This window comes from Bacillus rossius, chromosome 2, assembly GCF_032445375.1.
Source record: "Bacillus rossius redtenbacheri isolate Brsri chromosome 2, Brsri_v3, whole genome shotgun sequence".
NCBI classification, from domain to species: domain Eukaryota; kingdom Metazoa; phylum Arthropoda; class Insecta; order Phasmatodea; family Bacillidae; genus Bacillus; species Bacillus rossius.
The window spans coordinates 68,718,554-68,744,097 of record NC_086331.1 but is presented as its reverse complement, the minus strand read 5'-3'; the positions used below and the strand labels follow the sequence as shown (position 1 = coordinate 68,744,097).

General features: G+C 34.7%; 1 protein-coding gene across 14 annotated transcripts in view; it reads left to right on the top strand.

The window, feature by feature from the left end:
* LOC134529350 (sarcolemmal membrane-associated protein-like) overlaps window positions 1–25,544 on the top strand; it is a 236,039-nt gene that overhangs the window by 198,354 nt on the left and 12,141 nt on the right. For all 14 annotated transcript variants that reach the window (XM_063363326.1, XM_063363327.1, XM_063363324.1 and 11 more), the window contains 4 exons: window positions 1,387–1,523; window positions 5,788–5,965; window positions 8,877–9,081; window positions 23,786–23,948. In XM_063363326.1, coding sequence (XP_063219396.1) covers window positions 1,387–1,523; window positions 5,788–5,965; window positions 8,877–9,081; window positions 23,786–23,948 — 683 coding nt within the window. The remainder of the gene's footprint in view (window positions 1–1,386; window positions 1,524–5,787; window positions 5,966–8,876; window positions 9,082–23,785; window positions 23,949–25,544) is intronic.

Here is a 25,544-nt window from a genome sequence, read left to right as displayed (position 1 = left end):
TCATATTTTGCTATTTATTGCCTTTATTCACATAGTTTAAAATAAGTGTTGGCACCAGTTTTATGATGAATTGTTGCACCTGCTTCCAGCAGCAAATTGCCTTAATGTATAGTTTTTCTTCATCCACAGGTAAATGTTTTTTTCCTTATCGTCTTACTGGTATGGTGATTATTATTTCTGTGCCGGTTTATTTTTTGTTACATTGTTAATAGACAGTTTTCATGTAAATACATTTGCATTTTAGCTCTCTGTGAAAAACTCTGCAAGTACTCAAACTCAAAATACATTATTCATGAACACAATTTGTAATCATTTTTTTGTTCTTGGCCTAGTTACTTTTTACTCTATTATTTACTATCTTTGTTTTAATTATCTTTTAATTATCCTATTGCACTACTAACATACTGCATTTCTTTTGCATCTTGTAATTTTTTTGCTTTTTCTATTCTCACTATCAAAAATGACTTAACAGAAGTTTCTTTATTTTATTCTTTTTTGAAGTGGTTCCAGAGAACACTGGAATTAAATTCCTACAGTCAATTGTAAGTTCTTTTTTATTCAAGCCCATGCATCATCAGTTCGTCCATCAGCTCACTAAGCGATTTGCAATACCCTGCACATCTGTCTTACTAATTTTCAAACTCAATGCTGCCAACTAAGGAGAAGAAGACTTAAACCATGGGAAAAAAATTTTATCTTAAAAAAATTGATTAGTTTTACAATCATGCAGGATAAGCACGTCTATCTAATCATGCTCATTACTTTTCTCTCTATGGTTTATTCATTTGTTTCCAAGTTACTGTATGCAATTAAATTACTGAATTTCAGAACACTTCTAAATCTAAATACATTTTTGTTTTAAGCAACAAACTTGTAAGGTTTTTTCAAATGACATTCAAATATTATTTTGGAAACATAAAAATAAAAAAATGTTACTGACAATTTCTTAAAAATATTTTGGAGGTTATGGTGTCATCCATCTGTCATAGGTTAAAGTTTGGCAAGCTTTTGATGGACGAGTGGAAATAATTATTTGGTTCATCTAATTGGCTGCAAGTCACGTGACTTGTCAAATGGATGGACATAACCGACTGTTGTAAACCCTGCTTCAGTGAAGTTGACGCCTAAAATTTCTCCTCAATATTTACAGCAGTCCATACAGTAGCATATATAATTTTATTATTATTATTATTATTATTATTATTATTATTATTATAGGAGGCATCTTTTTATTTAATCAAAACCTTAGTACCGCATTAGTTAATGATTAACTATATTTTATATAGATCCAGCATCTTCAGCTCTGACTGTTTTATTGGAAGTGGATATCATAATATAGCATTGAAATTGTCATAAAGTGTTTCATGACTGTTTTGTTTGGTATAGAATTGTTGTCTGAGGCACGCAGCAGAAAGAAACAGTCAGAACAACAACTTACTCAGTTTCAGCTTGAACTTGAATGCATAAAGATAAAAATTAGAAAAGAAACTGAGAAGGCTAATTTACTGAAGCAGCAACTTCAGGTATGTTTTACGTATATTTATCTGTAAACTTTTTTTGTTATTAACATATAATAAAATGTCACTTTCTGGTATTCTTTGCTGCCTTACTTCAAAAGGCATTTTTGAACAATCTTAGAACATATTCTTTTAAAGAATGCTTAAGTTATTGTATCTTTTCAATAATTTTTTTAGTATATGTTTGTCATAAAATAGATATTGTTTTATTGAAATTTTTCAAACCACTCATTACATTTGTTTTGTGTTTACATTGAGTGTAATGAACATTTGTAAGTATTTTAACTATCATGAATTATCTATTGCATTATTCCATGATGAACATGAATAGAATAATTTAAGATTCTTACAGATCTTAGTTAAAAGATTTTAAGTTTATGTAAAATTTATTTTTTTAATACTAAAAATTTTTGTACTACAGTCAGTATAATTTAAATTTTATAAATTATTTTTTACAATTTTAATTTTAACCATATGGAATCATAAATACAAGACAACCCACTCTTAGGAACAGTGAACCTCAATTACTTTTCTTAGAAAAAATTTGTGATGCAGAAAGTAAGCTCATAATGAGTAATAAAAATAAGTTATTTTTTATTGTCTTAATTTTTCAACAATTTAGAATATTTCTAATGTACAGTAATTAATTGCATACAAGTTTGGGGTTGCCGTAACCTGTAAAATTATTTTTTGTTTTTTATGTTAGTTTCTTAGTTTGTTAGTCAAAAAATGTTAATTGCTAGGTTCGTACATATTTAATAGCTCATTTCTTGCATTAGATGCATGGTCTATTTTTTGGAAGATCCCCATAGCTTCATATTTACTAAAAACATTTTACTATGCTTTTCTTGAACAACTGATATTGTTAGATGCATCTAGTAGCAGTTTAATCACATCACAGTGACATGGTATTTCACAGGTGAATAAATCTTGCTAAAGTCATAATTTTCTTTCTGTGATTCCTCCCCTATCTGGGGCGACAAGGCAAACTCAACACCCAGCTGGGGGTAAAGATATTCTTAAAAGACAAACCAAAAATATAATTATAAGGTTTTAATTGCCAACATTGACTGTCCCAGCTTATAGTATTTGAATTTGCAATACAATTTAAGAAACCTCATGTAAACAAAGAATGAGTAAATGGAATGGATGCACATTCAAAACAAACTATAAATTCAACAATTTTAAGCCATTAATTAAATATTCAAAAATATGAACTGCTAGTAGTTTACCACAAAACTCTTTTTTTTATAATTGCATCAGAAAGTGCAACCATTTAGCTAACTCATACTTGCTTATGCATTGCCAAACACAATCCTCAAATCTCTTAAGAGCACTCTTTCAGAATACTTATATAAACGAGTATTAAACCATATAGGCTTAGCTCAAAAGGCAAAATTGAAACATTAAGTAAATATTACATCTCTGAAATACTACCTTAAAATTCATGCCACAGAATTTCAAATCATAAATTGTAACATTTAGCAAAAGCATTCAACAAACATGGAAGTCAAAGATATACTCTCTAAGAGAAATTACTCAAAAATGATTGTCAAAACAATTAACTTTCATCGCTAAACTCAGTGGAATGAAAAGCAAATGCATTCAAGTACTACTTTGTGACTATGTGGCTACCTCCCGGTCTTGCTGACAAGACACTTTAAATTAGTTGTAATAAAAAAATTCAAGTTAGCTCCTGAAAGTTGTGAGGTCGAGGCCATTTGACCCAATTCACACTTTGTTGCTAGATAATATATACAACACAAAGAGCCCTGTGTGCTCGCTGAAACATAGACTTTCTGTGCGAGAAACTGTTAAGTCTGTTTGCACACACCTTAAAATATGCTAAATTAAGGGCATTACACATATGAGCTTTACCAAGTGCCAAAGACCACAGCTTCTTTACTGCACTGTTACACAGGCCAACAGCTTAAATTGTTATAATGTTTGAAAGTTTCCAGATTTACAAACAAAAGTCTATATTGTCCTCAATGGCCCACTTATATTATTGCAGTCATATGCTATGATCATAGTTATGGGCCTCAGTGGCAACTTAGGTAACATTCGACTCTAATACTACCACCACACCAGTTCGTAAAGTAATAGGGCCTACTCCTTAAAGGCCAAATCAAATTTACAATCAAACAATCTTGGAAACACTTTTTTTTTTCTTCTGAAAACAAAGTTCTAAATTTCTTACAGTGGGGCTGGTAATATGGGTGGAAATCACATACTTTCGACAGTGGTGTTGGTCAGCTTGTAGCAGGATGTGTTGTCCACACAGGCGTGGCAGGCCTTGGCCGCCCAGCTAAGCCTGCACACATCCAGCCTTGTAGGTTCATGTAGTTTTCCAACTCTACACTGGGAGACACACATGTGGCTCATTACTAGAAACCTGCAAAATGCGCGGTTTCGATGGCCTTCAGGATAGACTCACATACCCCTGTACACTCGGGCAAATAACACAAGTTCATTGGCTGCCGACTTTTAAGTCGTCTCAGCTTGTTTGTCTGTGATTCGATCCTTCTTTGGTTGAGGGTTTATAACTGGTTGAGATTCGTCCAGATGATTAGTAAGCCAATAGCAAAATTATCTAAGAGGTATATGTGTTTGAATTCTAGCCTATCACCGAATGAATCCGCGAATTTTGCAGGTCTCTACTCATTACAAATCCGCACACCCAGTCACCGCGGTGGGCGCCTGCTTAGTTTCTCTGCCTCACCACAGCTGCTTGCAGTGCAGCGCTGTGGTCATCTCGTGTAACGCACATCATTCAAAGGGCTCAGTTCGTAGTTTGCCAAGCATGTTACTGGTGCCACATAGCATTCAAACAACAAACTTTTTATACTAAACTAGTATTTTTTTAAAAAAAAAGTATTCAAAAAACTAAGATTTGTCAGGAAATTCCTTATTTAAATGCTTCAAATGTGAAATCTGTAGCACATTTATTTAATTCCTGAAACAGCAAACAAGGTAAATAAAGACTGAATTTATTTACTTCCAACTCCATGAATATAAATTGGGCCAACATTTACACCAGTAGAAAGGTATGAAAAATCAAACTTATACAAATATAATTATTAAATAATTCTAAATTTACCAACTTAAACAGGAAAGTGACCTGATGGCCACACATCTCTCGTAGTTTTGTAATACAGTTTCATATGACCAGACATGATTGTTTGTGTGAAAAATTACTATTGCTTATTGATTGTATTTTTATACTAGGATTTGTACACAAAGTGTTTGGATGTAAATTGATTACTATTGGTTAGAACAGGCTTTGTAAACATTTGAACAATAGCTCAGATATCTCTCGAACATCCTCATCAAAGTGCGTTCCTTTGAATCTAAGTTAAGTGTAGAAAACCAGCATACTAAGGGATTGGTCTTTGTTTTCTTATAATTAAGGATAGACATTGATTGTGAGTGCTCATTCTATGAAAAATATGCATTTGCAACATTTTCAGGTACATGCTCATGATTTTTGCTCTTTCAATGCTTGCATAGAACTGTCATATATGTGGTCTAAAGAAGTATTTCACTAAACAATACTTTTGCCTGCTCTAAAATGTGACATTGCAACCATGGATTATTTCCAATATGTAACACATTTCCTTGTTATAAAAAAAAAAGAAATAATTTAATTAATTTATTGTTTAGTGGGTTTGATCAAGTCTAGACATGATGTTTTGAGGCATGGGGACCAGGTTCAAATTGTTAACTAGTTTCACATATGCACATGTTTATTTTAAATTACTCTTTGAATAATTACACATTATTTATTCTCTTTGTTCTTGCAGTGATCTGTAGTGTGGATTTTAAGAGATTCTTGTAATCTATTGTTTCATATATTTTATAGTATTATTTTCACTTTTTTAACTGATGATTGATGTTTTTTCCAATAGTCTTCAATATTGCACTATGATTATATCTAATCACTTGGAGCTGGCATATTACTTTGTATTGGTGGTAATTTGGTCTTGTGTTGGATACCAATGTTAAGAAACTATGTAAAGTATGTCTGCTTACAATTTGTAAAACCTTGAGAACTTCACTGCATCACTGCATCAATGTATCACTATCTCAGCTGATTTTCGAGAATATATTTAATTTTTTTCCCTAAGCAACTTGCTTGAAATGTAATATAACTTAGACTTTGAGTTATGACTACATTTTATTTTTGCTTACAGTAACACATGTTTTGTTAAAAAAAATTCTATTTTTTCTGCAAATTAATACCTTTTAACACATAATGTAATAATTTTAGGCTGCTGAAAACAAAGTACAAGAAGAATCCAAGTGTGCTTCAAAAATTCAAGAGGAGGTACAGTCTTTGGAAAAAATTACTGGTGGTGATAAACTGCAAATTCATCATTTAGAAGAAAGCTTACTCGAAGAAAAACAACGAAGTGATAAACATGCTGATGAGGCTGAAAATTTACGTAGTAAGTTTATTGAATGTTATTTTTATTGATATTAGAGTGTGCGAGGGCCTTACTTGATTGATTTACACATTATTTTTTCTGACACATTATGGCAAGTTACACAACAGTTTCTTAACATAATCTCCCTCTGTTTGCACTTTGGTCGTTGGTGAGTCAGCTTATCCAGACTCTTCTGGAACTATTCTATCAGAGTACCGTATATTTATGCCTGGACAGCTGTTTACAGTCCTTCTAAGTATGCGAAACAGCAATGTTACCATTGCAATTTCATCTCTTGACTCATGATGTTTGAGATATGTCTCTTTTTTCAGTCACAAACCTAGACATGAAGTCTGCTGGATCTTGATAGTGATGTTGCAAAAGATCTCTGCATACGTCCACACAGCTTTGCTTTAGTTCTGCAGACAAGAATTTTGGAACTGGTCGTACACGATGTGCTGCAGGATGTTTCTGGAGAGTCCCGTGGCCCGCCTCATTTTCCGAGACTGTGATACAGTTTTTTTTTTGTGTGGCTATCTTTACCCAAACAATGTTGCCTAGCATTGACACTGTCTCTTTTCTTCCCAAGCTAGTCCTCTTTTCTGTTGATGTGCACCTTGTTTCCCTGCCTTCCACCCAGTTGTAAACTATTTCCAGTGTAGGTGTATTCTCCACACACAGTCACAAATGGCATATGAAATTCTGCAGTGGTCACACACTTTCCAGAGCAACCAAGTTATGATAGTCGTGCTCCATGGTGTCCGCTTGTACACTAACAGTGGTGGTTGAAATGGGCCATGGAGTCCACAGCTGTTGTTTCCTTTGCCAGTGATGCTTCCAAGAGGTCGAATACAGTACTAGTTGCCTGTGACTGCCTTCACAAGTTCAGTGGTGAACTGTGCCTGGAGTAAAAAAAATAAAGTGTAAATCAGTAGAGTAAGCCCTTTAGATTTTTCTCATATAGCTTAGAATTAGTAAATACAGAGATTGGTAAGCTCATAAAAAATTAGGTAACTATATCCACTTAAAGTTCTTTTAGTGGTAAAAGGACCAAATTCCAATTCAAGTTCCAAAAACAACTTATTTTAAGAAGTTCCTCACATATTTTACTTAAATTTTATACCATTTGTTATTTCAAACCATACTTCTATATAAACTTTTGTTAAATTGTTTTATGTACAAACAACTTCTTATATATGAAAGTATTTTCAAACGTATAGAAAAACTCTTTTTAGTTCAAATTTGTCTGGTAAATTGAAATACAAACTTTCTCACATGTTGTATAATGTATTTAAAAGTCAGGTAGTAGTAACAGTCAAAATTTAAAAAATCTCCAGCTATTGTATGCTTATATGCAATAAATAATACAAACAATTGGGAAATTGAGTTTCTAAAAGGATTTGTAGTACTTTTTTGAACTAGTAAAATTACCATGTGTGGTGTGATGTACACTTATATAGCAAAGCTACAACATGTTGAATTGCCAGCTCTACTGAATGTTAATGATTGGATTCTAGTAGTATGTGTTATATTGAGTATAATGATATTTACGTGAGTCTGCGTTCAGTACTAGCATAAATTGCTAAACAGTGAACTGAGTTGATCTGTAGAAGCCTCAAATATATAATCTGTTAACTTTACCAAAATTGCTCATTTCTTTCAATTACCACAGACAAGTAACACACACTGTCGATTGCTAATAATTTGTTTTTAAATACTTCACTTATAAAAATATAACTCCAGAACTGCTCTATCAGTATTAGCATTCCTGCATGAGAAATAGATACCATAGGTATGTTATTGTTTTATGCGGTTTCTAGCTCTTAGCCAAGATTCAGACAGTGATTACCTTGTGATATACCCTGAGCTAACAAATTTTTTTAAATATATCAAATAGTAAAAGTTATTTCCTGTATTTACTAAAAGTTATATAGATTTAGGTTATAACTCTCTTTTAAGAAGTTTACTTAAGCTATCCCTCGTCATAAACTGAAAATTAACATTTTGGAGCGATTTCTGTAAATTTAGTTTATTTAATGTATGTCCTAGTCCAATCCTCAAATTTGATAGTTTTATCCATACTGCCATACTGAACTGATAAACATAAGACCTAGCTTATCAAAGTTACATTATATGTTTAAAACATTTCAATTCAGGCTTGCTTACTGATGGAATCTAAAGATACAGTTGGAATAAATTGTAAGTGTGTGCTGAATTTCTTTCAGTACTTTGATGCCTTCATTAATGAGTTACAGTAACAAGTTACAATAATTTTTTTTTTTTTTTTACAAAATCAATGTAGATACAGTTTATCGAAATCAGGTGGCCTTTGAAAGTTAGTTATTCATCTTTTGTTATCACAACACGTGCATCAAACAAAAAGTGCATCATTGAAATGATATAAAATATAAAAAAAACAACTGTCAAATTTTAAACTACACAAGCTACATTTTTGCCAAATCAGCTGTATTGAATTACTCTTTTATTTTAAATCAATAATACATATTACTTTTTCTCTATTTTTTTGTTACAAATATAAAAAACATCATGATAAAATAAAAATATGTAGATATTCTTCTCATATTATATCAAACTCTTAATTCTAATCAATTTGACTGCATGTCAGTAGTTTACTCGCATGGTTTTGTAATCAAAATAATATTGTTCTGTATGTTGACAAACACTGAGTCAGTACCTAAATGGTTTGGAGCCTACTATAGTCTGGGATGTCCTGTAATTTCATGTATGTGTGTATAGCCGTGTGATGTAAAGCCCTGCTTTTTCTGTATCTTTATTGTAATGAATTTGAGGAGGAAGTAAAAAATAATTCTTCAAGTTTGTTATTTTATCACATACTGTAATCCTTTATTTATGTTAGAAAATTGCATATCTGGTGTTATTTTTCTGTAAAAAAATCTTTGCATTTTAACAGAACAGTTAATAGAAGCTCAGCAGTGTGCAAAGCAGTCTCATAATGAAGCAGAACAAATTAGAGATAGGTTACGAGATATGCAGCAAGAACTGGAAACAAAGCAGCGAATGTTGTTGGAAATCAGTCATAGTACTGATAACAGAACATTACTAAATTTGGAAGAACTACAAAAGAATTGTGAATCTTTGCAGCAGGAAAATGAAAGGTATGTTCGGAAAATTAACATGCAAGTTTATTTGCTGTGAAAATGTTTAACTTTAAAAATGTTTCAACATCTTCATCCCCATACTATTGGTTTCTCATTAATGTGTTCTTGGAGGAATGTTCAAGAGGTTTGGAGCTGTGCCGGAAATGAGGTATTTCGGCACTTTTTTTTTTTTTTAATTTTTATTATAATTTTAAATTATTTTTGAAAATTTTATTTTCTATACAATTTGGTTACAATTGGGTGATTTACACTTGTTAGGCTGGTGTACTCTACGTAGTTAAACTTTGCTACAGTGGCCCGAGGCACCTTTTCTCAGGGACCAATCTGATCTTTTGCAAGTCTAAGACGTCGTTAGCAGCCCGTTTGACATTTCTCCCACTGTTGCAGTCACGTTCCCGGCCTGTAACATTATTTACCTGCATGACTAAATTTGCGCACAACAGCTCTGGACGCGTTGTTACCCTTTCTCAGAGACAAGCTTAGAACAGCCATTTCCGTCACGCATACGTCTTAGGTTAACTCCTAGAAAGTCACGTTAGGACGCTCATTCCCAGCCTCATTGCGTTTTTTGTCCACCCTCACCTACCAGTCCTCCACCCTGTGGTTCTCAGAATTTACCCCAGGATCATTGCCCTGACGTGACCCCGCCAGGCAGTGGCCAACTTCAAGGACGATTTGCCACAGAAAAAATATGTGCAAAGATGGACCACACACGACATCTAGCGGCATAAATAGTAACTTATCTTGTCGCCAGCGAGTGGAGCTGACGCCCGTGACACCTGGTGGCGACATTGCCAACCTTCCTCTTTCTTTCCCCTGTAGGCCGCCAGAGAGCAGCACCGACTGCGCCATTAGCCCCAGGCTGTAGCAAACGTCCCAGGCGAGTCAATCCCATTTTGTTTCAGACACCCCTCAACAGGTAGCGCTAAAATTGGCCAGTGCTACCAACTTCAAGATATCAAAGTCAGAGTTTTTTGTGATTCCCACTTGGAGAACTTCGGAACCTTTTGGCCCAGACGCCCCAGTCTCCCCCACCACCTGTTAATTGAGTTTTTTCTTTTAATTACGAGACGCGCCTCCTCCACTGGCACTTCGCGTCGCGATTCCCGACGGACTGTTTTATGTTATCGGCGAGACGCACCACTAGACTTCGGTCCGGCCGTAACCGACGATGTAGTCGATTAGACAAGGGATGCTATCCCTATTATTTCTTTAAGTAGTTTAGTCCGTCTGTACAGTCCACAGTATGGTAGTTATTTTTTTTAAGTAATTTTTTTTTATTTAAATGATGGAAACGTCCGCGCCTGCCACGTATCCGCGATCTTCAGATCCGGACTTGCTATGCTTCAGAAGCTAGACGGCAACTTCCCTGTCTGACAGAGTCCAAGAGCCGGATGCAGGCTTAGCATTTTCACACTCTTCCTCTTCAACAAACAGGCGCCCTGGCACCATGTTGACTACTGAACTCCGGGCAGCGAGCCACCGACCTCCGGTGCTACAGTATTTATGAACCTTTTTTGAACAATCTTTAAATTACTACGTTCGAAGAAATAAGAATTATATAAAACTTTCGTTCTGGACTTTAAGAACTGACACTGGGATGGTTAATTTTTTGATTGGTTTATTTATTTTTAATGAAACCTTTAATAATTAATTTAGGGCCGGTCCGTATTTTAATATATCTGAGAGCTCTTTTAATTAATTGAAATTGTATTTTAACATATTTTAATATGTTTCATAAGTTTCCTTAAATAAATATGGAATCATACGGAATCACACTTTGTTTCTGTTCATTCCTCATGTCCTTGTGAAACTAAAAGATCCACCGTTACAGCAGTGTATAATGTTAATGGTATTATTTATGTATTTAATCTGATTTACCTACATTGTCACAAAGTAACAAAAAATTGTAGTATTTAGCGTGATTAACTTTTTAACTGCTTTGTTTTGATTAATGAACAATGCTGTAACAAAAATGGTAATCAGAGTGCAGTGCTGTAACAGGGCCCACTGTAAATTCAGCTTTTGCTCCCACTTCCTCCATAAACCACAGACTGCAGGATGAACTGTTCTAGTCAACTATTGTAGGCATAGTCTAGACACTGCCATTCTTCTGATGAAGTGGTAGCCCAGGACAAAGATAGTATAGTGTCATTGGAGGGATAACTGTGAATATATGTGAAACTGTTAGCAAAGGCTTAAAAAATCATTTAATTTTTTTTATAACATTTTTTCTCAGTTCTGTTACAGCACCTCTACAGAAGTTCGCTCTCATATCATGGATGCCAGCCAACCGAGACCCGCCACTATGGATCACAGTTCCTTTTCTCCCCTCCGGGTTTATGTGCGCTCTCAACAGTGCTACACAACTAGCAGCTTCATTATCCTTCTGTCCATATTTCACAGTCTCATTTTATGGAAATGATTTGCTTATTTCATCCATATTTACTACAAATTTTACTTTTAGCATGGACAATGACCAAAAATTTAACCAATTTTTTCTTACGTTTTCCCTCATTAACATAACATGTCATAAAACGGAACATACTTAGGACATCGTTCAAACTGACAGGCTGATAACTACAATCAACAGTTAAGTACTTTGTTTTCATGCACATGTTTTCAACTTATTAGCTGGGTTTTTTGTAGTTATGCCAAGCTGTTCTGCATTTAAATGTCCCTGAATTCTAAAATAATTTTTTTAACTGTAAAGTATTTTATTAATTTAATTTTTTTCAGAGCAATTTAAATATCCATAAAAGTGGCCATTATAAGTAAAAAATGAAAAATGGCATGTCATATACTTTAATTTATACCCTCTAACATAAGTGCTGATGTAGGTTTCACTCTGCTACAGCAATAAAATTTAATTTTAATGCGTATGGGTGCTGAGCAGAATTTTAATGTTTCTGAAGTACAAAGTAAAGGCCCAATTAAATTGCAACTTCATTCTAACCAACAACTAATCTTATCTCAATTGGAGCTGAACCACTAGTTTATTCCATTAATGGAGGAAGTACTTAAAGGAGAACACACGAAGCGTCAGGATAATTTTTAAATGAAGAAAATTCTACAACCACTGCAAAACTTGTCACTGTCATAAAATAAATTGAAATATTTGGGGATAGCACCTTTTTATCTCAAAACTGTTTTTGACGTGAAACAGTAGCGTGGTTTTAAAAGCTGATTTTGAATCTGCATGTAAAATCAATAAAATAAAATTGCCTTCTGTTCTTAATTTCAACTTTGCAGTTTTCAAGAAATGTTATTAAATTAAGAACAAAATTCGGTAATGCCTAGCAAGTATACAACACACACACAAATTTTCCAATTATATTGAGAATAGAAAATATTGTGTATGTATTACTCATCATCATTCTTCTTTATTCACTGCATGTTCTGGTGTTCCGCAGGGTGGTACTTTGTCAACACTATTCTTTAACAGTTTTATTAATTTCTTAACCCATGTTCTTAAGTACTCTGCTGGTGTTGGTTTTGCAGATGATCTTAAAATATTTAAGAAAACAAACACACTTAATGACTGTATTTCTCTAAAATGATATTATTGAAGTAAATAACTGTTGCACCAGGAATATGGTTATACCCTCAATACTAAATAAAAAAAATAAAACTTTTTACCAGAAAACTTTATCTTGTCAAGTATGTCTCTAAATTAGATTAAAAAAAAATATTTTAATTTGCTTAACATGTAGTGTCAAAGATTTTGGGATCATCATAGATTCTAAATTGTATTTTCAAAATTGTGTCAATTTTTTATATTCATCTTCTCATAGAATCCTTGCCTAATTTAATATATCACTTTTTATGCCACTAATTTTGATTCAGTCCTTTCACTTTATTTTTCATTAATCAGAACTTATCTGGAATATTGCTCAGTTGTCAGGAATAACATAAATACTACTGATAGTGATAGAATTGAAAGTATACAGAATAAAAAATGAAAATAATTAATTCTAAGAATGTTCCAAATTCATCTTTGACTTTCTTTCTGATCGTAGAACTCAATTAGATGCTCTCTTTATTCAAAAAAGTTATAATCACAAAATCAAATGCAATTATATACTTAACAATACTGGTTTACATATCCCTCAATTTAATAGTCTATTGCTGCCTGCCTTCCTTCCTTTTGTACCCTCTGTTAGAACATTAACCTAATTTATATATTAGTCACAAACTTGAATAATAAAAACATGCAATTTACTAAGTAATCTATTAATTTGCTTTATTATTATTCTTTACTCTGTTTTTGTTTTACTCTGTAGTTACTTTTTTACTGTAAATGTTATTGTTGTCCTATGTTAAGTTTTTTTGTTTAACTAATTAATGTTTTTATCTATGTGTTTTGTCTTTTGTCTCTTTTGTGTTGTCCTTTTGTACATGTTGTGTTTTTGTATTTTTGTTGTGCCTGCTCTTTGAGTCTCATACTGTTGGTAGTTATTTTACAAATTAAATTAATCAATTAAATAAGTAACACTCACTATACTAGAGCTGCTACAAATCATGGGCACTGATTGTCAAATGAGGTACATGTCAATGAAAATATTTAAAAGAAAATATTTTATTAATAACAAAACTGAAACAACCACAAATGGAACTTAATGCACAGAAATTTGTATCTCAAACTACACAATTTCGTATCACCACAAAAAAAAAGTTGTACATCATTTGTTAGTAAATGTCTCCTCCCTAAAAAAATTAATTCTGTGTGACATTACTTTCCATACCACAATTTTCAGAAAATAATCTGTTAAATGTCTGTGAGCTATGCTGTTTGAAAAAAAATTATATACAAAATAAGGGTGCCTTTTGAAATGCTAGGTTTAATGGGATACAAGAGCCAGTCCTGTCAGTCGTTATCCGGTAGAGCGCACAGGTGTTGCAAATGTGCAGCGCTCGGCTGCGGCGAGGCTTACTCCGCACGCGGGGTCGCCAAGTCGTCAGTCGCGCACTGGCCGCTGTCGCAGTGCCTTGGTTATCTGCCTCCCTGCCACCCGATATGTTTCCTCACGGCCAGACACCATCTCCGCCGGGATCCACGGCCTTCACATGCTGTGCACGTTATATGTGCACGTGCTATTTTACATACCTTTCCAGTTAAAACAGTTGTCAACTACAATTTCTTCGTTGAAACGATTTATTTATTTGGGATTTAGTTACTATTTGATGAGTGGCTTATAGCGAGAGAATCTGATGTATAATCTCTGCCCGGGTATGATTTTGTGGTCTAATTTCAAGCATAAACAGAAAACGATAAAAAAAATAATTCCCAGTCTTATAACTCTAATCGATTAAAAAACCTTTCACTCGATAAGAAATAACTACTTTTAATTGTACTAAATACTTTAATAAAGTAATGTCTTAAATACTTCCTGAAATGTACAGAAACAAACACTTCACAAAATCAAATTAATTCTGGCCAGAGTTTTTTGTGTAATTTTACCGAGAGTTTACAAAGATAGTTTTTATGTATGTACATTAATGTTACCGTTGAAAGACACCATTTAAAAATGTATACAATATGTTTACAATTGAATAAATGTAATAATTACATATAATTTAGCATAACAACATTAAAGAATGAAATTAACTTGTTGACATTGATACGCCCCTCATGCCCTAAAATTATATTATTTTAATTTAATAAAAAAAAAGGCCTAGGAAGCAGCTGAGCAAAATTATAAAGAAAAAAAACAAGTATTACCAGAGGGGGCACGAGGTGGTGAAAAGACAAATTTATACTCCCTGCACACAAGCAACTTGGGAGCTAGTGGATCATTTAAATAGAATAAGGTATATGATAAATAAATAAACACTACATAAGTAGATTGTTCTGTAGATTCCCTGTTTTATTTAAAAAAGTAAATTAAATCTTTTGTTTTGGTTTCACAACAACATGGTATTCACAATTAATTAAAGTTATTAAAGGGGGAAAGGTCCGATATTAAAACACATTATATTATACTGTTAACAATAAAAAAATGACATTTTATAGTAGGTTAGTCTCATCCACTTATTACAGTATCAATTTCACATTTTCTTTTTTGATAAGTTCTCTATGGCACTGCTTGCTGGTATTCGTTTAAATAATTTGTTTTGTTGCCGGTAGGGGGAAGTTATATGTTAAGTATCATCCGGGGCTTCAAGTTGGACCTCTGGCCGGGAGGAAGCTCTTCTTAGAGAGAAATGAAGCTGGAGGTCCTGGACAACATGATGGGTACAATTTCGGCGCCCAAATGTTTGACCCTGTCTGAAACACAAGCCAAATTCCAAACGAATTAGACCTGCTTCGAGACAGTCAAACACAGTCGGCGCGAAAAGGCCAACAAATGGTAATTCGGGGAGGAAAAATAGACCAAAGTAACTCACCAATCAGGGTGTAGCTACAGGGCTCAGGAGATGTCTCGCGCCGACATCAGAAAGGCGCGGACCGAGAATTGCACGGATGACGCGGCAGAAATCGTCATTTAGGAAGATCAAAAAGGAAATTAATAAACTTTCAATTAAAATATGACTTGTTTTCTAATCACTTCTACTGACTGGCTACTACTGAATTATTGGACTTGGGATCACATCCCTTAACACAGCTGACTACATTCCTTATTCCCACGAGTTCGTCGTTGCCGCGAAAAAGCCTCTTAACCGAGGTGACGCAGAGATGACGCGGTAAGTAGCCGAAGTCAGAGTACTAAGTGCCCCATTGGCAGACAAAACTCCTAATTAAAACGGGCGGTTGGCCCTAGGGAAAAAGATTGGGAAGGTTCGGCTCTGGGCCGGAAATTTCCGGAGGTGATCGAATGGTCATAGCCACAACTTCAGTTGTTTGCGCCGAAGGGCGACTGCTGCGGTCTCTACCGGCAGGCACAGAAAGCAACATACAATCGACTATTACAGGCCGCAAGGAGGAAGCATAGGGCCTTATGGCGTAGACGGTGCAGCACTCTGGCGGCCTGAAGGGGACAGAATAGGGAGTTTAGCAAGATTGCCAACAGGTGTCGCGGGCGTCAGCTCCACTCACTGGCGACAAGAGAAGAAGTTCCTATTTCCGCCGCTAGATGTCGTGTGTGGTCCATCGTTGCACATATTTTTTCTTATGGCAAATCGTCCTTGAAACGGCCACCGCCTGGCACGTTCACGTCAGGTCAATGGTCCTGGGCTAAATTCTTAGAATCAAGGTGGGTAACTGTGGTGGAGAGGGGGTACAAAAAACGCAACCAGGCTGGGAACGAGCCTCCTAACGTGACTTTTGAGGAGAGAACCTGAGACACTCGTCTCTGAGAAATGGTAACAACACATCCAGAGCTGTTGTATGCAGTTTTAGTGATGCAGGGAAATATTGTTACAGGCCAGGGACGTGACTGTAAGCGGGAGAAATGTCATACGGGCTGCTAACGTCTACATTATACTTGCAAAATATCAGATAGGTCCCTGAGAAAAGGTGCTTCGGTCCACTGGCGCAAAGTTTAACTAGGTAGAGTACACCAGCCTAACAAAGTGTAAATCACCCTTTTGTAACTAAATTATATAGAAAATAAAATTTCCAAAAATAATTTAAAATTATAATAATTTAAAAAATACTGTGCCGAAATACCTAATTTCCGGCGCAACATACGTTTTTAAACAGAGAAATTATAGTCTTTCAAGCACTTTCACTGCTACGATACTCATAATATTACTTTAGTATAAGTACTTAAATGTTCAAATTTAATCTACAAATAAACATAAAATATGTGTTTGATAACCCAAATTCTAAAAAAAAAAAACTGTATTGCTTTTACGATCAAAATATGATCATAATATTATCAACACTGTTAAATTAGGATTGTGTCAAAAACAGAAGAAAACATGAATAACATTTAGGAAACCAAAACTGAAGTAATCTGTTTTATGTTTTTCTTTAGTGATTTTTGAGCTTCTTTTACAAAGTCAGGCTCTCGCGCATTTAGTCTTCGGGTATTTAATGAATCTGCTATCTCTGGAAGTAAGCACTCCGCAAAAAATTGTTGTAGCCTTGAAAGCATGGGTTTTTCCCAAATTTCTTTGTCGAACTAAATTCTTTCAACATGGAAATCATTTTTCGTATGAACTACAAAGTTGTAATATTTTCTACTGCAGATGCCAAGTTGACCTTGAATCTGGTAAAAAAAAAAATGTGAGTTTTCTTTAGACGCAAATCTCCAAGTTTTTCTTCGATACATGTATTTTTTTCTTTTTTGAAACATAGTCCTTTAATTTATCATCCCCAGCTGAAAATAAGCATTTAACTTCCAGCAAACCATCGTCTGCCACTAGTACATCTGGAGATATTCCAAGAAATGAAAAGCGTGGGTGTACAAAAAAAGCCACAATCTTCGACTTCGACATTTTTTAGTTTGGAATACATATTCTTAGCCACATTTTCGTTGACTCGTCCAAACTTAACGGCCTTGGAATTTATCTCCCTGTGATACAAAATTGATTTTACTAGACAGAGGCAAGATGTATGTGTTTTTTTTTTACCACAAAACCGAAATTAGATGCTGTAAGTCTGTTCATAGGAGCATCCCTCCATTTAGTGTTCGCGTGTTGACCAACAGTATTTCTTTCCAACTCATAAATATTTTTTTATGTTGTTGCATCCCGATTCAGGTTTTCAAAGATAAACTTCATCTTTGTATCAAGTTCTTCAGGACTTAACACGTCATCAGCACTTGGACCATACTCCAAATCAGGACCAGGAGTGTTGTTTAGTCATCTCTTTTTATTTGGAGGGCCATCTTCATAATGGAGACAGCTAATTTTTAAAACTGTTTGGAAGTACTTTCCTTGGCTTCGATCAAATTTGTTTTTCCATAGGATGAAGTGCCACCTAGGACCTCAGACATGGGCCAGTCCAGCTCCCATACAACGAGCGTGATAAGAACCTCTTTTAGCAAAGTTTACCCGTTTTCCACCTGAAAACTTAGCTACCATACTCATATATCGCTCAACCAGAATTTTAGTTTTGTTAAGTACAAGTCTATCAGATTTCATTACCATAGGATCAAGCCTTTTCAATAGCTTCCATAATCCCCGACTCTTTCACCAATGTCACGAAATTCTCATTGGTATTTTTTTCTTTTTCAGTATTTTACACGGCAGTTTTCTTGACAACCGAATACATGGTGAGGACCATTTTTTATGTCGTTTCAATCGAACGACAGATGTACCAACAAGATGTTCAAACAATTTTGATTGATTTTCTAGCGCCGGATTTTAATCTTACTATTCTTGACGAATACCAACTTATACCATGTTTATTAACTGTTGAAGCAATGTAAAAACATCCTTAATATGCACATTTCTCGGATAGAAATATTAAAAACTGCAGTGTTGTACTTTATAACAATAAAATTAAAATCCAAATTCCATGACCGCAATGAATGACGGACCTTGCCAAGCAATGACACGGGGGGGGGGGGGGGGGGGGGGGGGAAGAGAGTTGAGAATTTGTAAAATTTGAAGGAAGTAGGCTGGAAAATAACTTGTTGCACTCATGGGTGCAGCATGTTGAGATCCTATTCAAGAGAACTATACTACCAGCCAGCTTGTGTTAGCTACCTAAGATCGACGGCCCACTGAAGAGTAGATGGAATTTGAGATTCAGCGCTTCGTTTCGTGTTGTCACTGGGCGCCCTCACACGTACATACCCACACCACTTGAGGCAGACATTCCTCCAGCTGCCCGAAAGTAGCGGCAATCTCCTGATAGTTCTGTAGATCTCTTTCCAGGAGTGTCACGTGAAGGCTGACATTTCACGAATGTGGTAGCACGGTCGTGGGCGTCGAGTGCGAAGCGATGGTGTTATCATCTTGTGACGCGTATATTTATAAATTGGTTTGTATGTAAATCTGTTTAGTTTTGCTATTTAAAACGTGTTTATCTTAAAACGTTCATTGATTACCAAAAAGTAATCAATAGGTAAAAACCAGAGTCCATTTTTTACTTCCACGTATTATTATCATAACGAAAAAAGCAACTGTTTTTGCGGAGCGTCACAATACGACTGGGCACATAGCGGAGGTGAGGACTGTCATACACACAGTGTGTGAGGTAACATTGCGTGAAATAAACCCTGCATTATTTGAATGCTGATATTGTTCCCGTAGTTGCTAGCTGCCAGACGAACGGTATCAATTGGGTTGGTCGCATAAGCAGCCTTGTCCGAGAGGACAAGCCGGCCGCCTTCCCGTCACGTGTCATGGCTTGTTTTGGTATCAATTCAGGTCCTACATGTACTTGTAGGCTATCAGTTTTTTTCATAAGGCAGCCATCTATTAAGGGAAATAAATAGTTAGATATAACAGTGTATTATTTTCATGCTAGAGAAGGTTGAATACGGATTCAAGAGAAAAAAAATGTTTTTATAATGTTAGATCGGGGATGGTCAAAACTAGTCCAAATGATAATAACGATGCTTTTACCTGGAATCGTGAAGTGTCGTATGATTAAGAGTTTACTGTATATCGGCAAATAAGTAATGACGACTGTAATATCTTATGAAAAACAGAGAAGTTTGGCTTCACCTGAGTAACAACCAGCAATTACAGATGTGCCTGTAAATATTCACAATTTTAATCTTTGATATTCAACTTCCGAATGTGAATAGTTCATAAATAACTGCGCAATTATTCGTGTTTACGAATATCCCCACACCCCAATACATTTTCCATTTTTTGTGACTAATACTGGTATACTAAAATTAAATAAAATACTCATTTTTAGGCAACTAAAATGATGTTCAAACTGTTGTCTCATTGCTATGTGGATTCATACAATGTAGCTTCCTAAGTGAAAACAAAATAATGCCTGATAAAGGGATTTATCTTTAAGTTACATTCAGAAAGCCGTCTAAAATTTACAATTATTCTCTCTCCTCCGAAGAACAGAATAACTTAAAATGTTATGTAATAGTACAATGGCATATGTACCTACCGGCTGTTTAATCTACTGAGCCTTTTATTTAATGTAAACCTTAGCATGCGAGTATGAAATCCATTATGAAACTTTTCGCACAGCGGATCTAAGCTGTTCCAAAATATGTAAAATATATTTAACCTATCTAAGGTGCAAGTTTCAAGTTTCCATTTTTGGTTCACATTGTCTTGAACTCTAACAAAAAATGAGAGGGGGAAGAGAGAAACTATCTCACAGCTAGTGCACAGAGATTCTCACGGTAGACAAATTAAGTAAAAATTATTGACGGAGTAACGAATGGTGCTAAGAAATTAAGTTTGTTGCTGAATATAGGTTTAATTCCCCAACGTAGCCATGTTAATTTTTTAAGTCTTACACATAGGAACTGAAAAAATATATATTGCATTGTAAGGGACAATATTTTTTATAAGCAGCAATTCGTTTAAAAGTTAGCTAATTGTAACTAACAATTTGGCTTGGACAGCTTAATACTCACGTGAATGAAACAATACAACCGAATTGAGAACCTCTTTTTTTTAAGTCTGTTGAAAATTAACTTGTTTTCATGCTTACCAAATATAATTTTCCACGTAGAACTGTTTGTTTACTCTTACTTTTAAGCTGAGGATTTTTTACCTAACTTATACTTACATAAAATAAACACATTTCTTGAATCAGGATAGTTTAGTTGGCAAAGCGTCACTTGATCACTTTTCAAATAAAAAAAATTGGAAGTTTTTGTAAAGCACATTATGGCACAAAACTATTTTTTGCCCAAACACACTTTACAGTAAATGGAAAAAATAATTAAAACAAAAAAAATTTGGGTTCACCTTCTCTTCAAACCTTTCGCTTTTTGCAGCACATCCATGCGTCTCTGAATTGATAGCACTGTTCTTAGCTTTCTTCATGTTGTTGACACAGTACTCTGCACCATGCTGATTATTTACTGGCACAGAGGAGGTGGGGTCAGATTCCGTTAGCGGAGGATGGGTCCGAAGTAATGGCAACACGGCAGCCGACTGCACGCTCCCGCGCGCAAGACAGGCGCAAGTGAACCTACTTGCGGCCAGAAAAATAGCTGAAAATGCAAAATACGAAATATTTCTTGTTCTAATAAAGTTAGCAGTATGCTACCGCTTACTTTTTTTATCTTTACTTTAAAAGGAAAAATTGTGCTGGCTCTAAATATTTGTATATCTTACAGCCTGTTTTTTAACCCACTTTAGGTTTTCCTTAATTTTAAAAACGTAAAATAAAATACTTATCAATATTTTTTCTACAATATTAATCGGTACGATGATTTCTGTTGTAAAACTGCAGCAAACAAGCCAAGTACAAAATTTTTATCTGAAAAATTTTAGAATATATAGAAAACACTTTTTAACCTACAATTCCCCATCAAGTCGCTGGACCAGGGACGGCCTTAAGTGATGTAGTCATCGAGTGTTCAGGGATAAACATATCGCGTAGTTTTCGATCACATGTAAGATGATTCATTTTGAGTGAAGCAAGTTAAATTATCAAGAGCAGTAATGTCCAAATCTATTTGCATAGATGTAAACTTATTTTACAAAATTGGCTTTACATTGCAGCTCTCATGTACGATACACAGTTCACAATGATGCAGCAAGTACTGCCGAACACTTATAAAAACACTCTGCATGTATCTGATATGTTCAGCAGGTGTGATGATACTTGTGACAAAATCTTCTTGATATTTTACAGGGTACTCGTTTACCAGGCTCTCATGTCCCCCACAATAAAAAATCTAGCGGATTGAGATTAGATGTAGGTCAGGCAGTGGGATCTCCTTGGCTATCCATTGTCCAGGGAATTGTATATTCCAGATTATCTCCCATGATGCATTTTTGATGGGCCTGGGCACCATCATATTGGAAACCCATCTGTTTCCCTGGTTGCCAGTGGAACTTCTTAAATTTATTAACTCAAGTAAAATTTCGTGCAGGAAGAGACAGTACAAGTGGCTAGTGAGATATGGTATTAATATGTAGGGGCCCACCAAAACATCTTTGATGATTGCCGCCCATACATTCATACAGAAGCGCCATTGTAGTCACAGGGGAAGAATCTTTATTGGTAAACAGTATTTATTTACCAAACTTTCAATGCACTGTTAGTTGTCTAAGATAGCATTCTGTGAACTTCATCTGACGGGAATAATGTGTAAGACCCATAGCTTGCACACTCTGCAAATGGTATGGATGCATTGAATATTCCCACAAAACTCGCTCAATAATGCTCAGGTAAGTGTGTCCTATGTGCTCAGGAACATGTACTAGTGTTTAGTGGTTTCTCCACTCATCAAAACACATTCTTTTGGCAAGTACATCTGCAGCTAACACTTAATTTTTTTCGTCTTAAAACTTTCACTTTTAACTGTTGGTCCACAGAAACAAATGTGGTGTATTGATTGGTGTTAGAGTATTGCTCTGTATACATCTTTTGTGCAGCCTGTCCATTTGTATACATGAATTGCATGTCTGCAAGTTCTGGCCATGAGAAACATTCCATAATGTTGATTCACAACAGGCAGTTTCACCATAATAAACACAAGTACTTTGTGCTCATCCAATGGTAAATGGGCCCCCCTATCCCCAGTAATTGTCTCTTGTGGCTGGGTGTTCATCTGCCTTCCAGATTTCAATCCTAATCCTCAGATTCTACATGCAACATTTTGTAAACTATGTTACAGAAATCAGTATTGTTTTTTAAATCCTGAGGTTTTGTTTTAGGAGATGACATCCCTTCTCAGATTAAGATGGTACCTTATTTTTTTCTCTCATAGTGATTGATGACATATGTGTTTTTTATTTTTTTATAAAATCTTGCTTTTAAAATACATGCATAGGCATGTACCTCACTTGACAATTAGTGCCCCTGATTTGTAGCAACTTTAGAATACTGGGTGTTGTGGTGTAGCATACCTGTTAGGCATTGCAGTTTTTTTCTTATAAATTTAATAATAGCATTTCTCAAAAATATCAGGGGTAAGGTTAATAACACAAGGCAAAAATTGTTGTCAATTTTAACATGCAGATTAAAAATCAACCTTTAAAAATCACAATATTCTTCCACATCACAAAAATGTCTGGGAAATAAAGTTGTTACCACCAAATATTTCAATGAAAATATTTTACAACAGTGACAAGTTTTTCGGTGGGTGTTTAACATTCTTCATTTAAACATCATCCAGGCACTTAGTGTTGTATTGTAAACACTTCCTCCATTAATTGCAATAAACCAGTTAATCAGCTCTAACTTAAAAGGCAGCCTTGAGATGCACCTTAGATTATTAGTCATAAACATGTTTTCAACTTATTTTTTCATGATCTACCTTAGAGTAATCCCATATGTTAATGTTTGGCTGTGTTTCAGTGCAGAAGTACCTGGCTGGCCAGATCAAACTTTTCAGTCCTCTTTGGTTGTGTATAGTACTTATTGTTAGTCTATGTTTGTGTACAGAGCTAGCCTATAATGGACTGACACTCAAATGTAGGCAATCTATAATTTTTTATAATTTATTTTGTTTTTTTATTATTGTATTTTCAAGTGCCCAAATCTATAACTGTCTAATTGAACACAAAAAATTTTACATTCTTCCAGAGTTTGGTGTACATAGTCTTTTAAAATAATAATAATAATAATAATAATAATAATAATAATAATAACTTTTCTGTGAATCAGGTATATTTATTTGCCATAGTTTGTACTTTTTTTTTCCAGGTTGAAACTAGAATATAAGGATATAAAAGAAGAAAATGAACTTTTATCTAAAGCAAGTTGTTACATTGATGCTCTCAAAGAACAGTTGGGCGAGAAGCTAGATAAAAGTTTTGTTAATTTGCTAGAGCAACAATCAACTGTACATACAGAAACACTTCAAATGGTAAATTTCACAATCATGTTGATCCTATTAGTTTTTTTTTATGACACCTTAACTTTTTACATGTCATGTTATAAACCAAGAGTTAGTATGTACATATTGATACTAATCAATATTTATTAGCAACCTTTTATGCTTGTTTAAGTGCATTTTAGCCTCTAAATCCAAGACATAAATATTGATGTTTCTACTCAATTGTAACAGTGTGTGAAGTGGGAAGTTGTAAGGGAAGGGTGCTGAAGCAGCAGTAACAGAATGAATGTGTTACTAAAGAAATTGAGTGGAGAACACCCATCTGAATATTTCTCTTACGAAAACCTGTGGTACAGTTGTGAGACACAGGACTCAAGTTCCAAAGGACCATAGTTCCACCCCTATTGTTGTTTTTCATGTTTTCCCAAAATCACGTTATTGAATGTTAGCCTCTAATTAGCATAATGAGATGTAAAGCTCTACTTGAAAAAATAAAAGGGTGGGGTGGCAATGGAGGTGATCGGTATTTAAAGTTGCATAGTTACAATTAGACAAGACCTTGCCATTTTTCATGCTCAGTAGCTAACTTATAATTTTCAATTTACTAATCAATCTATATGGAGTACTTTGTCAATAGAATAGTTCGCCATAATGTGGTGGACATGGCTAAATCATTGACAATAGTGTCCTCTTCCCATCACCACATAGTCAAACACCATCCATTCTAAAGTGGACAGAGGTTTAATGGTACCTGTTCCTGATCTTTGTCCATGAAGGATGTTATAGTCAGATGCTCTTGGACAGATTGTAGACACCTTTCCAGACATCCTGTGCACAGAATTTGTAATCCATGTAACACTGTTCAATGACATTTCTGATATGAAACACTTCTAAAGTCATTAATTTCTAGGCCCTTTTTCAATGGAAAACATGCTAGAACCCCATGTAATAATTAAACTATTAATTTTGCTACCTTCATCTTTATTCAGTGTGGTTCCTTTCAGGTATTAAACTCTAAAACACACAACTTGAGGAGGAATGATGGATATAACCATTCCAGAACACTTCCTTAACTCAGAAAGTCATGACTGACAAAAATATGCGTAAAAAGCACAACATAAAAGCCTAGGTTAGCTGTGTCTAAAATACATACGGAGGGAATTAAGTCGATTGACAAAATTAAAACAACATGACAATTAATAAAAAAAATTAACAATGATAACAGTTAATATTGAAAACAAGCTAACAACTTGATGTGCACAGAATTCAGAAAAACATAATCAATATAACTTAAGTAAATAGTCATCACATTAAACAGTTGTGACATTTTGTGAACTGATCTGTTTTTCATCAGCAGGCACATTTTCAATGTTGTCGTGAGTGGTGTTTTCCATTGTTTCCCAAAAATGCCGTAGGTAAATGTGTGGTTGGTTTCTTACCCTAAGCCATAGCAGATTCCTATCTGTTTTCCTGAATTGTGTTATTTGTGTCTATTTCTAATACCTTTGTCAATGAGGGTAAAACCAAAATTTGAAACTAATTCATGCTGAGGACAACCTCTTTGACTGGCTAAGGTGCTAGTTTGGCTTTAGTTTATGGGTTTATGGATTTGAAACCTAGGCAAGC